General features: G+C 40.2%; 1 protein-coding gene across 2 annotated transcripts in view; it reads right to left on the reverse strand.

The window, feature by feature from the left end:
* topaz1 (testis and ovary specific TOPAZ 1) overlaps positions 1-14,992 on the reverse strand; it is a 140,791-nt gene that overhangs the window by 72,223 nt on the left and 53,576 nt on the right. For both annotated transcript variants that reach the window (XM_081375650.1, XM_081375651.1), the window contains exons 10-13: positions 13,160-13,252; positions 12,769-12,884; positions 12,603-12,669; positions 12,257-12,428 (exon numbers count right to left, since the gene is read on the reverse strand). In XM_081375650.1, coding sequence (XP_081231776.1) covers positions 12,257-12,428; positions 12,603-12,669; positions 12,769-12,884; positions 13,160-13,252 — 448 coding nt within the window. The remainder of the gene's footprint in view (positions 1-12,256; positions 12,429-12,602; positions 12,670-12,768; positions 12,885-13,159; positions 13,253-14,992) is intronic.

Below are 14,992 nucleotides of genomic sequence, written 5' to 3' on the forward strand. Positions count from 1 at the left end.
CATTATTATCGATCTGTGATATCGTCGGAGTCATGATTTATTTATACAGTTTATATGGTCGGAGTGGTGTCTAGCTTGTGGAGTTTGACAAAAGTGCTTCCAACGTGTTTAGCTGCTAGCCCTTTACCTAGGTTGGATCGTTTGATGTCTAGCTTGGTTTTGTGACTCAATTTCAATGAATGGCAAGTGTGTCAGTCTCAGTTTTCCTTGTCAAGGTAGCCTGTGAAAATGTATCGCAACCCCAGCTGCCTAGCCCTATACCATTCATTACTACAGCCAGGGGCAATACAGTATGAACCCCCAGACCTGTTGGTTTCTGTTTCCTCAGCCATGTCAGCTGGCCTCAGACTATGTACATGCTATGGCTGCTCTGCTTGTGTTGGTTAGCAACAGAGTAGCTTACCATGCCAGTGACGTAGTGGAATGCTGAAATCCAACATGGCGGCGCCCGTGTAACAAGAACAACATTTTCAACATACCATTTTATCCCTTTTAACAAATTCTGCCATTTTAATAATTGCACCAATGAGAATAAATAAAATACATCTGTGTAAAAATTGAGGTAAAAATATCCCAAAAATGAGCTACACGCATCAAAAGAATGAGAAGAAATAAGGGCGATGATGTCATTAAAAAAATGTCAAGTTATAGTGCGGCAGAGATATCAACCTTAATTAGCATTAGCATTACTAGCCACGGCCCGACAGGTGTCGTAATACCAGTTTCGGCCATGGGAGGCGGTATACGGGCAACATAACCACCAGCCAAACATGCAATACACGAATAACTCGCACGGCTTGTGGGCGTACTTGAACCTGATGTCAATCGTGTGGAAAGTACAGCCCACTACTACATTTCAGTTCAGGGAAGAGAGCGGAAGGATGGCTGAAGCCCTTGGCAAGAGACCCCTACCACCACCCGCTGCAGGGAAAAACCGCGCTCTGAAGCACAAATAAATTCAGATAAGAAAAGGAGCCGAACCCGAGTAAACATCGGCACTGCTTTCCATCGCTGGAGACAACTGATGGACATGAAAGAAATTAGGTTTGACTCCGAACTTGCAACATTTCTTTTGGATTGGCAAGTAAGATACTGTCAGTATTTCGCTAGAAGTTTGTTTTATATGTTTGTGTAGTTTTTTCGGGAAGTTATAACATAGAAATGTATCGAAGGCTGTTCACCTGTTATCAACCAGAGCCCGTCTCTACCAAGCTGATGCTAAAATGTAACATTACCTAACCTAAGAAGCTTGAAATGTCTTCGATGATAATGAACCCCAAATGGACGCACGCAGGGTCCAAAACTAACACCCGCCAAGCGCCATATGCGGGTAGATTTTCTGTCTGGCGAGTAAATCTCAAAAGGCTATCCGCCACACTGGCGGGTGAACGTTCATACCAAAATATGACATTTTAAGCGCGCACGCGCTCTTCTGCTAAGAACTAGCAGAGAGAGCGAGAGCGAGCCCCGGCCGCGCGCGCGCACTCACTCACTATATTCAGAGCGGTCAAGTTTCCCCGTACTTTTTGACAAGCGTCCTTGACAGGGCGGCCAGAGCTTCTTTGCAGCTCAAGTCGGCGGCGTATACAGTTTTAGTAACGCTCTCTCTGTTGACGGCGCTGAGGAAAAAGCTCCCGCCACTGGAAGAAGCTGTCGCCGCCCATTTGTGTCCTCCTGCGCACCCATTAAAGCCATGCAGAACGTCTTCAGCACTCACGGATCGCACATACTCCGCCGCTGGCCAGGCTGCTTCTGCTTTACACACCCTGGACGCACGAAACGTAACGGAAAACATTGCAAGGTGTAATGAGACCGAATGTTTTTTGGTGACTAATGATAACTTAGCAAGAAGTGGTATTGCTAATGAAAATCAAACTTGATATATGCTGCTAAATTAGCTTCAGGCGGGCAGCATACATAACACTCTAAATAGATGTTGTACCTATTTTCACTTGTATATGTGCAGCTAAGAAGGTAGGGGCGGAGCATAGAGACTATGCCGTTTCTCGTTTGTTACTCTAGAGTAGACCAATTCACTTTCTGAAGGTATACTGCCCCCATCTGGTATGGAATGTGGAGTATGACTTGATTTTTTTTGCCAGACATGACACATGGCACCTTTAAGTTTAAGTAATCCTACCAGTTGTATTTATGAAAATTATGAAAATGGCGGCGCGCACAGACGCAGCGGCTTTGAGCTCTCTCACTAGGTGCCGCTTTTTAGTGTTATTGGATGTTTTCTTCTGTGCTGGAAGTCTTTTTTTTTTTTTTTTTTAACAGAATCAACTCACATAATGTATGACCGAGAGAAGATACTGGATATTAGGACAGTGACTTTTATTCCACCTCCTCTGTCTAGCATACCGGAGGAACTACTCTGCACAACGGTACCTGCTTGGATCACAAGCCCGGGCGGCAAGCGGCACAGGCGACGGCGAGAAAGGAAACAAAAGCGAGGCAAGCGAGCGGGCGTACATGCTAGGCTAAGGAGCTCCCCGGATAAACCAGCTTACTCAGCCTATTCGTATTGAACGCCCGGTCAATCGTCAATAAGATCGACGAGTTGAGGCTGAGGATCCACTCAAACAGATTAAGCAGCTGTGCTTAACTTTTCACTGAAACCTGGCTGAATCATAAAATCCCAGATGCAGCTATTGAGCAAGCAGGCCGGACTGTGTTTCAAGCGGACCGAACAGCAGACTCAGGCAAAGAAAAAGGCGGTGATGTGCGCATATATGTGAGTAATACCTGGTGTGCATCCATTGACACTGTTGGAAAGTTTTGCTCCCCGGACTTGGAGTTTATAACGCTGTAATGCATTATAATGTTTATAACGTTCTATCTGTCAAGGGAGTTTACCGTGGTATTTCTCACTGCTGTTTACATCCCACCGCAAGCTAATGCTATGCTGGTGCTGGCTAAACTATATGAGGCCATACACACGTTGCATAATACCTACCCAGACAGTGTGTTTATCATAGCAGGGGACTTTAATCACGTCAATCTTAAGACTGTGCGTCCCAAATTTTAATCAGGTTATCGATTTTCCCACAAGAGACTTTTGGATCATATATATTTTAATATATACGTAATATTTTGGATCATGTGAACTGTAATATAACAAAGAGCTACAAAGCATCTCCCTCTCCCCACCTTGGCCTGTCTGACCATGTCAGCATGTCTGTGACCCCTATCTACAAACCTCTCATTGCAAGGATTAAACCCACAGTTTGCACCATCAGGATCTGGCCTGAGGGAGCTATGGCCAGGCTGCAGGACTTCGTCATATGTCGTCATATTCGTCACAGTTTCGACGAGACTGATTGGGACTTATTTAAATTGACTGCAACACAAAATAACCACACAGACCTAAACACCTATGCCTCATCTGTGCTGGACTATGACTACTGTGCAACTTTGTATGGAAAATGTCACCACAGAGAGGAAAATACGCACGCTCCCCAACCATAAACCATGGATGAATACAGCTGTGCTTAGGCTGCTGAAGGCCCGTAATGCCGCATTCCGGTCAGGAGATCATGGAGCCTATCAAACAGTTAGGGCTAAACTGAGAAGAGGCATCAAGGAAGCAAAGCGCTACTACAAGAAGCGTTTGAGGAGCACTTTAACAACACTGACTCCCGACGCATGTGGCAGGGCATCAAGGCCATCACAGATTATGCGGGCAATCACACCAGCTCAACACAAACATTGAGTTCATCCCTACATGAGGAGCCGAATCGCTTATTTTCCAGGTTTGACTGTGTAGACACCTCAAATAACATTACACAGACACAGCAGGAACCCCCATCAAGTGTGTTGGAGCTCAGCCCCCACGAGGTGAGACAGGCTCTGAACTAGAGTTCTCAACGGGCCTGAAAATTACAACCCGACCCGGCCCGTGGCTTTTAAAGCCCGGACCCGATGTAACCCGACACATAAACATGAATCATCTGCCCGAACCCGGCCCGCGGCCCGACGCCACGTCGGATTTTTTTTTTCTCTCATAAACGTATTATCATGACCAGCAGATGGGAATTCAAATCAACCTTTAATGTTCACACCTTTTAACAATACAAACAATACAAACAACTGAAACAATAAACTTTAAATATATAAATAGGCTGTAGTAGCGACGGTGAATTCACCTGCGGCAAGTTTACCTCTCAACAACTCCATCTTCTTCTCCAGGCTAAAGGCGTGCACGCAGCGGCGTCAGGTCTGCCCCCGCCCCTCTCCATGATGCACGTTACACGCAGCAGCCAGACTTTCTTTACGGTGAACAGCAGCGATTATTAATAAATGTTTTTGTTTTTTTGAGCGGAAAAGATTAAGCCAGAGGTCCGACCCGAGTCATTTGATTATATTTTCGACCCGAACCCACGGGTCCCGTCGGGTTTGTCGGGCCGATCCGACCCGTTGAGAACTGTACTCTGAACCACATCAACCCTAGCAAGGCTACTGGGCCAGACAGCGTGCCAGGACGGGTCCTGAAACAACATGCATGTGAGCTGACAGCAGTATTCACGGACCTGTTTAACACCTCCCTAGAACAGGCTATTGTTCCAACATGCCTCAAGTCAGCCATAATTATCCCGTTACCAAAACAGGCAGCAATCAGGACTCTGATAAGCCTGTAGATCTGACACCTGTGGCGATGAAGTGTTTCGAGCGACTCATTTTATCTCACATCAAGAGCAATACTTCACCCTCCTTGGATCAACAGTTTGCCTATAGGGCAATTGAGGATGCGGTGTCACTTGTGCTCCATATGGCTCTAACACACATTGAACAGCGGGACACATATTCGTTGATTATAGCTCCGCCTTCAATACCATCCCTCCCCATAACCTGGTCAACAAACTCAACCATTTAGGTCTCAACACACATCTGTGCAATTGGGTGCATGACTTCCTCACTGATAGACCACAGACTGAGCACATGGGGAAGCATGTCTCCCCTTCCATTATACTGAACATGGGAGCCCCCTTCTCTTTTCTCTCTACACCTATGACTGCAAACCTTCTTACGAGACAAACACTATCATCAAGTTTGCAGACAACATCATCGTTGTAGGCAGAATTACCAACAACAACGAAACAGCCTACAGAGCAGAGGTCAAGAACTTGGAGAGCTGGAGCCAAAACAACAACCTGATCCTCAACGCAATAAAGACGAAGAAGATGATCCTGGACTTCAGAAGGAGGAAGTCTTCTGCCCATCACCCTATAAACATCAATGGAAAGAGAGTGGAGGTTGTGCAGAGCTTCAAATACCTTCGAGTACATGTCAGCCAGGATGCGACATGGACCGCCACAATGCCACTCCAAAGGCTTAATTTCCTGAGGTTGTTGAAAAAAGCACAACTTCCACAATAGTTGCTGGTTAACTTCTACAGGTCGGTCATTAAATCTGTCATTACCTACTGCATCGCAGTGAGGTATTCTGTCTGCACTTCAGAAAACAGGAAGTCTCTCCAACGCATTATAAAAACAGCAGAGAGGATCACTGGCTCCCAACTCCCCAGTTTGGAGGACATTTATAGGTAACGTTGCAACCGAAAGGCCACAGCCATTATTAGAGACCCTTCGCACCCAGGTCATAACATGTTCACCCTCCTGTCATCTGGTAAACGATACAGTATACTGTTTGCACACACAACAAGACTCAAAAACAGTTTCTACCACGTCACTATTTAACACCACACCCTTTACATGGAAACAGAGATTTTAACCTTTTCCTCATATATTGCCTCTTAGTAAATATTTACTGTGCAATATTTTATCATGTAATGTCCTATTTATCACAGTGTAATATTATTACACTAATTTTTATTGTATTGTATTGCATTGTTTTGTATTATGTTTTATAGCGTAATGGCATCTGGAGGTTGCTCCGTCACAGTTTCATTGTACATGTGCAGTGACAGTAAACATCTTAATCTTAATAAAGATCTTAACCCCCTGGGGTCGGCTATCGCGCTTTTTTCCTTATGAGTGCAAAAAATAAATAAAAAAAATATATTAATTTTTATCTTATATGCTTGTGTTATACATCAATCGATCCCGTTTAGTGTGTATTATTTTTGTGTATACTCACAATAAAAACAAAGTGTTGTGCTTTTCGCCAAATAAAGAAAAATAAACATGATGCGAGTTCTGCCTACTCTCCGTCAGTGAAGTCAATTCTGAAACGCGTCCGAAAATGAACTGTAACTCAGCGAATACTCAGTCAAACAGGCATACAGACACACAGGCATGAAGCTTGAATTCTCTTCTTTTAAATGAAGTGATTTTTATAAAAAACAAATATTCACAGTTTATATAATATGTATGTAAAGAGAGAGATGTCAGTCGTTCTCATCTCAGCTAATTAAGTTTTAATGTGACTCCGCCTACGGAGAGCGCGCGCTATTCAAACGCAAATGTGAGGCGATCCATACAAACCTGTGAAACGCCCACATCAGCTGGAACACACTGGATGCGCGTCTCAGCTGCGTGGCGTGTCCGTTTTTATTTCGGCTCCCATGTTAACAGTTTAGAGTTTGCACACTGCCTGTGTGAGACGCGCGTCTCAGGCGCGGCACAAGCCGCGTGGAAAACGCGTACATGCTAGAAATAGAACCGACGCCTATTTTTCACGCGACACGCAAGCGTCTTGGAAGCGTTTCCATGCAAAATTGAATAGGAAAATCTGTTTATATGTCATTTTGACACGAATACATATTAATAAATGTCCTTTTGATGTTTAAAAGTGTCTAGGTTTCGACATAAATGCAAATATAAATGTAATTTTACAAAATATTATCGATTTTCAAATACTGCTGTATTGAATGAACAGCTTTTAGCAAACTCTATTGCTATACTGAGATGAGGAATATATACTGTATGTGTTTTGTCAAAAATAAAGTCATCAACTAACTAATGAATCCTTTACTTTGAAATACAGTGAGGAAAATAAGTATTTGAACACCCTGCTATTTTGCAAGTTCTCCCACTTAGAAATCATGGAGGGGTCTGAAATTGCCATCGTAGGTGCATGTCCACTGTGAGACATAATCTAAAAAAAAAAAAATCCAGAAATCACAATGTATGATTTTTTAACTATTTATTTGTATGATACAGCTGCAAATAAGTATTTGAACACCTGAGAAAATCAATGTTAATATTTGGTACAGTAGCCTTTGTTTGCAATTACAGAGGTCAAACGTTTCCTGTAGTTTTTCACCAGGTTTGCACACACTGCAGGAGGGATTTTGGCCCACTCCTCCACACAGATCTTCTCTAGATCAGTCAGGTTTCTGGGCTGTTGCTGAGAAACACGGAGTTTGAGCTCCCTCCAAAGATTCTCTTTTGGGTTTAGGTCTGGAGACTGGCTAGGCCACGCCAGAACCTTGATATGCTTCTTACAGAGCCACTCCTTGGTTATCCTGGCTGTGTGCTTCGGGTCATTGACATGTTGGAAGACCCAGCCTTGACCCATCTTCAATGCTCTAACTGAGGGAAGGAGGTTGTTCCCCAAAATCTCGCAATACGTGGCCCCGGTCATCCTCTCCTTAATAGAGTGCAGTCTCCCTGTCCCATGTGCAGAAAAACACCCCCAAAGCATGATGCTACCACCCCCATGCTTCACAGTAGGGATGGTGTTCTTGGGATGGTACTCATCATTCTTCTTCCTCCAAACACGTTTAGTGGAATTATGACCAAAAAGTTCTATTTTGGTCTCATCTGACCACATGACTTTCTCCCATGACTCCTCTGGATCATCCAAATGGTCATTGGCAAACTTAAGATGGGCCTTGACATGTGTTGGTTTAAGCAGGAGAACCTTCCGTGCCATGCATGATTTCAAACCATGACGTCTTAGTGTATTACCAACAGTAACCTTGGAAACGGTGGTCCCAGCTCTTTTCAGGTCATTGACCAGCTCCTCCCGTGTAGTTCTGGGCTGATTTCTCACCTTTCTTAGGATCATTGAGACCCCACGAGGAGAGATCTTGCATGGAGCCCCAGTCCGAGGGAGATTGACAGTCATGTTTAGCTTCTTCCATTTTCTAATGATTGCTCCAACAGTGGACCTTTTTTCACCAAGCTGCTTGGCAATTTCCCCGTAGCCCTTTCCAGCCTTGTGAAGGTATACAATTTTGTCTCTAGTGTCTTTGGACAGCTCTTTGGTCTTGGCCATGTTAGTAGTTGGATTCTTACTGATTGTATGGGGTGGACAGGTGTCTTTATGCAGGTAACAACCTCAAACAGGTGCATCTCATCTAATTTAGGATAATAAATGGAGTGGAGGTGGACATTTTAAAGGCAGACTAACAGGTCTTTGAGGGTCAGAATTCTAGCTGATAGACAGGTGTTCAAATACTTATTTGCAGCTGTATCATACAAATAAATAGTAAAAAAATCATATATTGTGATTTCTGGATTTATTTTTTTAGATTATGTCTCTCACAGTGGACATGCACCTACGATGACAATTTCAGACCCCTCCATGATTTCCAAGTGGGAGAACTTGCAAAATAGCAGGGTGTTCAAATACTTATTTTCCTCACTGTACGTATGATAAAATGTATACTTTAGTTTTGAAAGACGTTGACTAGTTTTGAATAGATTATAAAGTATGTATGTGTATGCATATATATATGTGTGTGTGTATATGTAATTGTATATATATGTGTGTGTGTGTGTGTGTGTGTGTGTGTGTGTGTGTGTGTGTGTGTGTGTGTGTGTGTGTGTGTGTGTGTGTGTGTGTGTGTGTGTGTGTGTGTGTGTGTGTGTGTGTGTGTGTGTGTGTGTATATGAAGAGTTCAGATGCAAAAGCTTCTAAATGCCATCTGAAATTTTCTTCTAGAATGATAATTTTTATGAAGCTTGTATATTTAAGTTAGCTATAGGTGACACACCTGAATGAATGGCTCATTAAGTATGCAGGGACATTGTCTCATCAGGTGTGAACTACTAAATATGCATGATGCTGTTGGAGCGTTTACGCCCCATCTGCATATTGGCTTTCCACACTAAAAGTGTTTCACAAAACTTAAATCAATATATCGTTTTATGTGAATGATTAGGCAGGATGATTTTCACATCATTTTGAAGAAAACGACGACATCCATTAGTCAAGTCTTATTGCCACATATTTAGTATGTGTTTTGTGGCCTTATTTCAGAAACTTTAGTTTTTAGTTTTTTCAATAACCACGCATAAACATTATTCTCTCAAAAATGAAAACATGTACATACATGTGGCTCACATATTATGGTAGCCCTGTTTGTGCTATATATAGTGAATTTACACCTTTGCCATTAATATGTTTATAAGCAACTGAAAAAATGTCAGGGCATGTCAGAACATCTCAAGGACCCCAAAAACACCCCAGACCCCAGAGGGTTAATCTTATTCATTATCAATCAATAGGGACACAGGTTTTCTTATATACAAGGAGGGGGGGCTTCAAGGACAATAAAATAAATAAATTCAAAAACAACTTTAGAATCAAATCTATGCATATATCGAATAAAACTTCGATTCAAAATCTTTTCGATTTTTAATCGAATTGTGGCAATAAGAATCGATTTTAATCCCACCCCTATTGGGGGCGTGCTCGCTTTTCAATTTTGCTATTGAATTCGTGTTTATGAATACTCTGTGTATAGAGTGGTGCAGATATGACGTCACTTTGTGGGCCTACTGGCAGTTAGGATCACACTGATTCCCTCAACAAAACCCAATAGGATTCTTCCACAGGCTTTTGGATTCTCAAAAAAAAAAAGCACGTTTTGTCCATCAAAATAACTTTCAGACAACTTTTTGAAGCCTAAATTCAGTCGCCAGAAGTAAAAAAGCTAAAGGTAGGCTATAAACGAACCACACCACAGTCCCACAACTTCAACGTCACCATGACTACGCATTTAAAAAAACGTATTCCCAGAAAGTTTGAGTTAGAATAGTTTATAAGAGCACAATTATAAGCACAACGAGGCTGTAAAAGCAGACTGAGCTTACCTGTTCGCATGATGACATTCAGTGTCACCGACAGCCTCTGTAGTTCAATTTAGTCACTTGTTAGTAAATCGCTTTTTTCAAGACAAAAATACTGATGTATTTTGTATTGTAGAATAACACGTGGAAATATCTTGAGTAGAGGTCGACCGATATATCGTCACGGCCGATATTGGCATCGGCCGATTAGTTTTTCTGATTGGCCGATGTGTTGTAAGCGGAACTTTTATTTTGACGGGTGGCGCATGAAAAGAGAACGGCAGCGGCTGATCACACAGCGCTCACTCACATTCTCCATCTTCATTAGTTTACAATCTCTATCAGTCATATCTAATACTTTGTTAGACAGAACTGGTAAACAAAGAAAGTAACTGGTATGCGAAAAAGTAAAGTGTTTGCTTTTATATTATTTGTAACAGAAAAGGCAAACAATCAGGCTAAAATACTTTCTCATTTACCGTCAACATTCAGCAAATGCGCATCTACATCATTTAAACAAATATCTGAATATCTAATAAACATTTCATTTCACAAACCTTGCAAATTTAATCAAATCCAGCTGTGATATCTTGTGAAGTGTATATTTGTAGCCTGCACAAACGTGTTACTGAGAGTGATGGTCAGTCCTGAAATGAGTGAATGCGATCAGAAGGATCAGCTTCACAGGAGACGCGATCGAAAAAACTTAAAATGCTTCATTTTAAAATATGCTGTGCTATAACCAGTTGCCTACTGTGTCATATTCATATCGTTTTCACTGTGTGCGGTATTTAAAATTAACATTACCTTGTCTTTATTTGAAAAAAATATGATTACCATTGCGCACGAAATTACCAGATTACTGAGTGCCCTGTTACAGCGTTTACTTCCTTTTTATTCACATATTCATATATTTTTAAACAATTACTTTATTTGTGAAAAAAATGTAAAAGGATTGCAGATTCAAGAAATTGGCATCTAAAGTATAAGCATGTTTATTTTAAAGATTTGTTTTCCAATTTATTTCTAATTTATTAAATATTGATTAAAATAAATAAAGTATATATATATATACTGATTATTCTTTTCACTCCTCTATCAGAAATCTTGCGAGGAGCACTGGTCGAGGCAAATTTATGGTGAAATTATTGTCTTTCCACTTCCGTATTATGGCCCCAAAAGTGCTCACTGGACCATTCAGAAGCTTAGAATGGCGCCTATAACCAATGCCATCATTATGTTTTGCAACAATTAGGTTGCGAAGGTCTTGAGACAGCTCTTTGCTTTTACCCATCATGAGATGTGTCTTGTGTGACACCTTGGCAATGAGACCTTTTTGTAGGCCATCATTTGGGACTGAACCAGCTGTTATTAATTTCCACTGACAGGGGGCTGGATTGCTTTTTAATTACTGTAAGTTTTCAGCAGTTGTCTTGGCTTTCCATGCCTTTTTGCGCCTCCCTCTTTTCATGTGTTCAATACTTTTTCCCTGTGTCATTTCACATTATTACACATAACTTAATTTCTGAACTTATTTTTGTTTGTTTCTTTGTATGTATGGCTTACTTGGGTTGTTACCAACATCTGGTGAAAATTTCATGTCAATAGCACCTTTGGAAATATATTTACTGAGAAAAATGATGACGTGTTCAATACTTATTTCCCCCGCTGTATATATATATATATATATATATATATATATATATATATATATATATATATATATATATATATATATATATATATATATATATATATATATATATATATATATATATATATATATATATATATTAAATGATGTAAACATATTCTAGCAGACCTAATTAACACAGTTATGAACCTGCAAAAGGTCATAAATGGTGCCCGTTACCTTTTAAATAATTGCTGTACTTCATTTTTTTAATTTATTTTATTTAGAAACAAAGTGGATCACGGTTTCCACAAAAATATTAAGCAGTGAAACTATTTTCAACATGATAATAAGAAATGTTTTCAAGCAGCAAATCAGTATATTAAAATGATTTCAGCTTTGCCATCACAGGAATAAATTACATTTTAAAAATATATTTAAAAAAAAAGTTATTTTAAAATGTAATAATATTACTGGTTTTACTGTTGACCAATTAAATAAAGCCTTAATGAGCATATAAGACTTCTTTCATAAAGATTTAAACAATCTTACCAAACCCTTACTTTTAAATGGTAATGTACGTATGAATTACTTAACAAAACAAAAATTTTTAAATCAATGAAATCAAGTAAGTGTGTACCTGATTCAGCAAACAGCTCATATGGTAGGGCGAGTTTGTCTTTGGGCTCTTTCAGCAGCGCCATGGTAACGCAGCAGCAGAACCTGAGAAGTTCTGGGGGGCTGTGTGAACCCACACAAACACCACAGAATACTAGTGCCAATCCAGCCCAGTCATCCTGATGCTTCAGCATCTGAAGAGACACGCACACACACACACGTAAAACCTCTCCACAAATAAGTGATAATGTAAAAGACATGGCATCATAAATAAATAAGAATGGAAAAAAAAAACAAAGAGAAACAAACAAGAGAGAGCAAATATAAAAGTGTAAATAAGTACTATGGAAATGAGGTAATGATCTTACTTCAACTCTAACAACAGCCTGGGCCAGATCCGACAGCTCAGATGTGTGAGGGTTAGTCGCCAGAGCTCTACAAACAAAAACAGAGTATGTGTGACATCATGTGATGGTTTTTCGGTAATGTAACATGATAAAACTATTAACTGTTCTGCTGTGGGAGGGAGCATACCTGCATTTAACAGCAAGGAAAATGTCCATCTGCTGTCTAGGAACCAGCATCATTTGGAGATGACTCTGCATGACCTCACACTGATCCACACTGAATACACAACCTGCCTCAACAATCTAAATACATAAACACATATTAAATGTGGCATTATGGCTAATCTGAAATTGTAATTGCAGAGCGCACACACACTATCACTTACCTACATTATATTATATAATGATCTAATGCAAGGATGCCCAAACCTGTTCTTGCAGATCTACCTTGCTGCAGATAATCAGGAGTACTTGATAATTGCAGACAGTTCAGGGTTGGATCTGAACTCTGCGGGTAGGTAGATCTCCAGGAACAGGATTGGGCACCCCTGATCTAATGCTTAAAAAGTGAGCATTACCTTTGAGGTGAGGAGAATGAGCTCAGGGACCGTGTTGATCAGACCTCTTTCCCTCACAAGTTTAAAAACAGCCAACATAATCTCAGGAGGAGGCTGACACAAGAAAATATATAAGACATAAGAAAAACAAAGTATATATTTATGCATTATATAGACAGTAAGTAGTCAACCAGAATGCCTATTACCACCGCAACAAGGCCACAGCGTTAAATACAACCCAGTGCCGCAAATGGACCGTTTGCAACATTGCTCAGTAAGGCTGGAATTGTGACATTTTACTTGTAAATTAAGATAAAGTAATCAAATAAATTACTGGCAATAACACACACAATAATAATAATAATAATAATAATAATAATTATAATAATATGACAATATTTAATCTCAACTAATTTTTATATAAATGTTCCAGCTATTTGACTACTTTTACAGTGAAATATTAGTGACGGCAGTGCATGAAGTGTGCTTACTTTTTACAGTACAGTAGGCCTACTAGTCACTATTTTAAATTATTGCACATGGTGTGTATTATGCCATATAATAAATAAAACAATATGAAAGGTCGATCAATCCTATACAACTCATTGATGTATTTCAACAGGTCACAAATGTACAGTGGGGAGATGCACAGTGTACTTCAACTGTGAGTGACGGAAAAATCCAGAAAATCACATTGTATGATTTTTAAGTAATTAATGTAAAGTAAAAGCATTTTATTGCATGACATAAGTATTTGATGTATCAGAAAAGCAGAACTTAATATTTGGTACAGAAACCTTTGTTTGCAATTAAAGAGATCATACGTTTCCTGTAGTTCTTGACCAGGTTTGCACACACTGCAGCAGGGATTTTGGCCCACTCCTCCATACAGACCTTCTCCAGATCCTTCAGGTTTCGGGGATGTCGCTGGGCAATACGGACTTATTATTGCGCCATCAGTCCATTTTGCAGCACAATTTCTCAGCCGCCACAGTTACATTAATTTAAGCGGACATGGTTAAGGCCCCAAATATGACGCACTGCCATAAAAAAAAGCCACATTTTGAGCAGTTTTTACTGTACTGTACTGTATCTTTTTTTTTATGGGCCCTTGATTTTGGAAAATAGGACAATGTACACATCCGTATTGTGCCATCAAGCCCATTTCATGGCAGGGTTTCTCAGACGTCACAAAGGATGTATTAAAGTTGACAAAAGGCCTTGATATTAGAAGTACTGCCCTAATGAAAGCCAAATTGAGCAAAATAGTTGATGCTCTTAATGCGCATCCATGCTCATTTTCTTCACAGTAATATCGCCGAGATGCACAAAGGAAATATGTTATAGTATACTGGAAATTGTAACGCATGAGCACGTAAAAATTCCCATGCGCACGCAATAGTTTCTCGCGAGCACGCAAAATGTTTCTCGTGTGCACGCAAAAGCATGATTATTTTTTATTTTTGCAAAGGTCCTTTTAGGGACTCCGTACCAAGGTGCAATTTAGCCTGAGATGGGTACTGCTGAAAAAAAAGGTAGAAGGCCTCAAAAAACTCAAAAGTAAATCATCTGATCAAGCAAAGGATTGTTTGAACTCTTCAATCACTGAAATAAATATTGAATATTTATTTCTTGAAAGTTTTATGACAAAAATACTAAGACATTTAAATGATTTAATTCGTTATTTACATGTAGGTTATACACATATAGTATAAAAATGTAAGTCTGAATTGTTCATGTGCCATTTCTCTTTGCTACTAGTAGTCAGCATCAGACGCTCGCCTCCTAACAGTATGGGGGGTTGGGACAGTTCAGTAAGCTTCATGGTGGGGGTGGGCAATACAAAGGTGTAAA

This window comes from Scardinius erythrophthalmus (assembly GCF_964197995.2).
Source record: "Scardinius erythrophthalmus genome assembly, chromosome: 10".
Classification (NCBI taxonomy): domain Eukaryota; kingdom Metazoa; phylum Chordata; class Actinopteri; order Cypriniformes; family Leuciscidae; genus Scardinius; species Scardinius erythrophthalmus.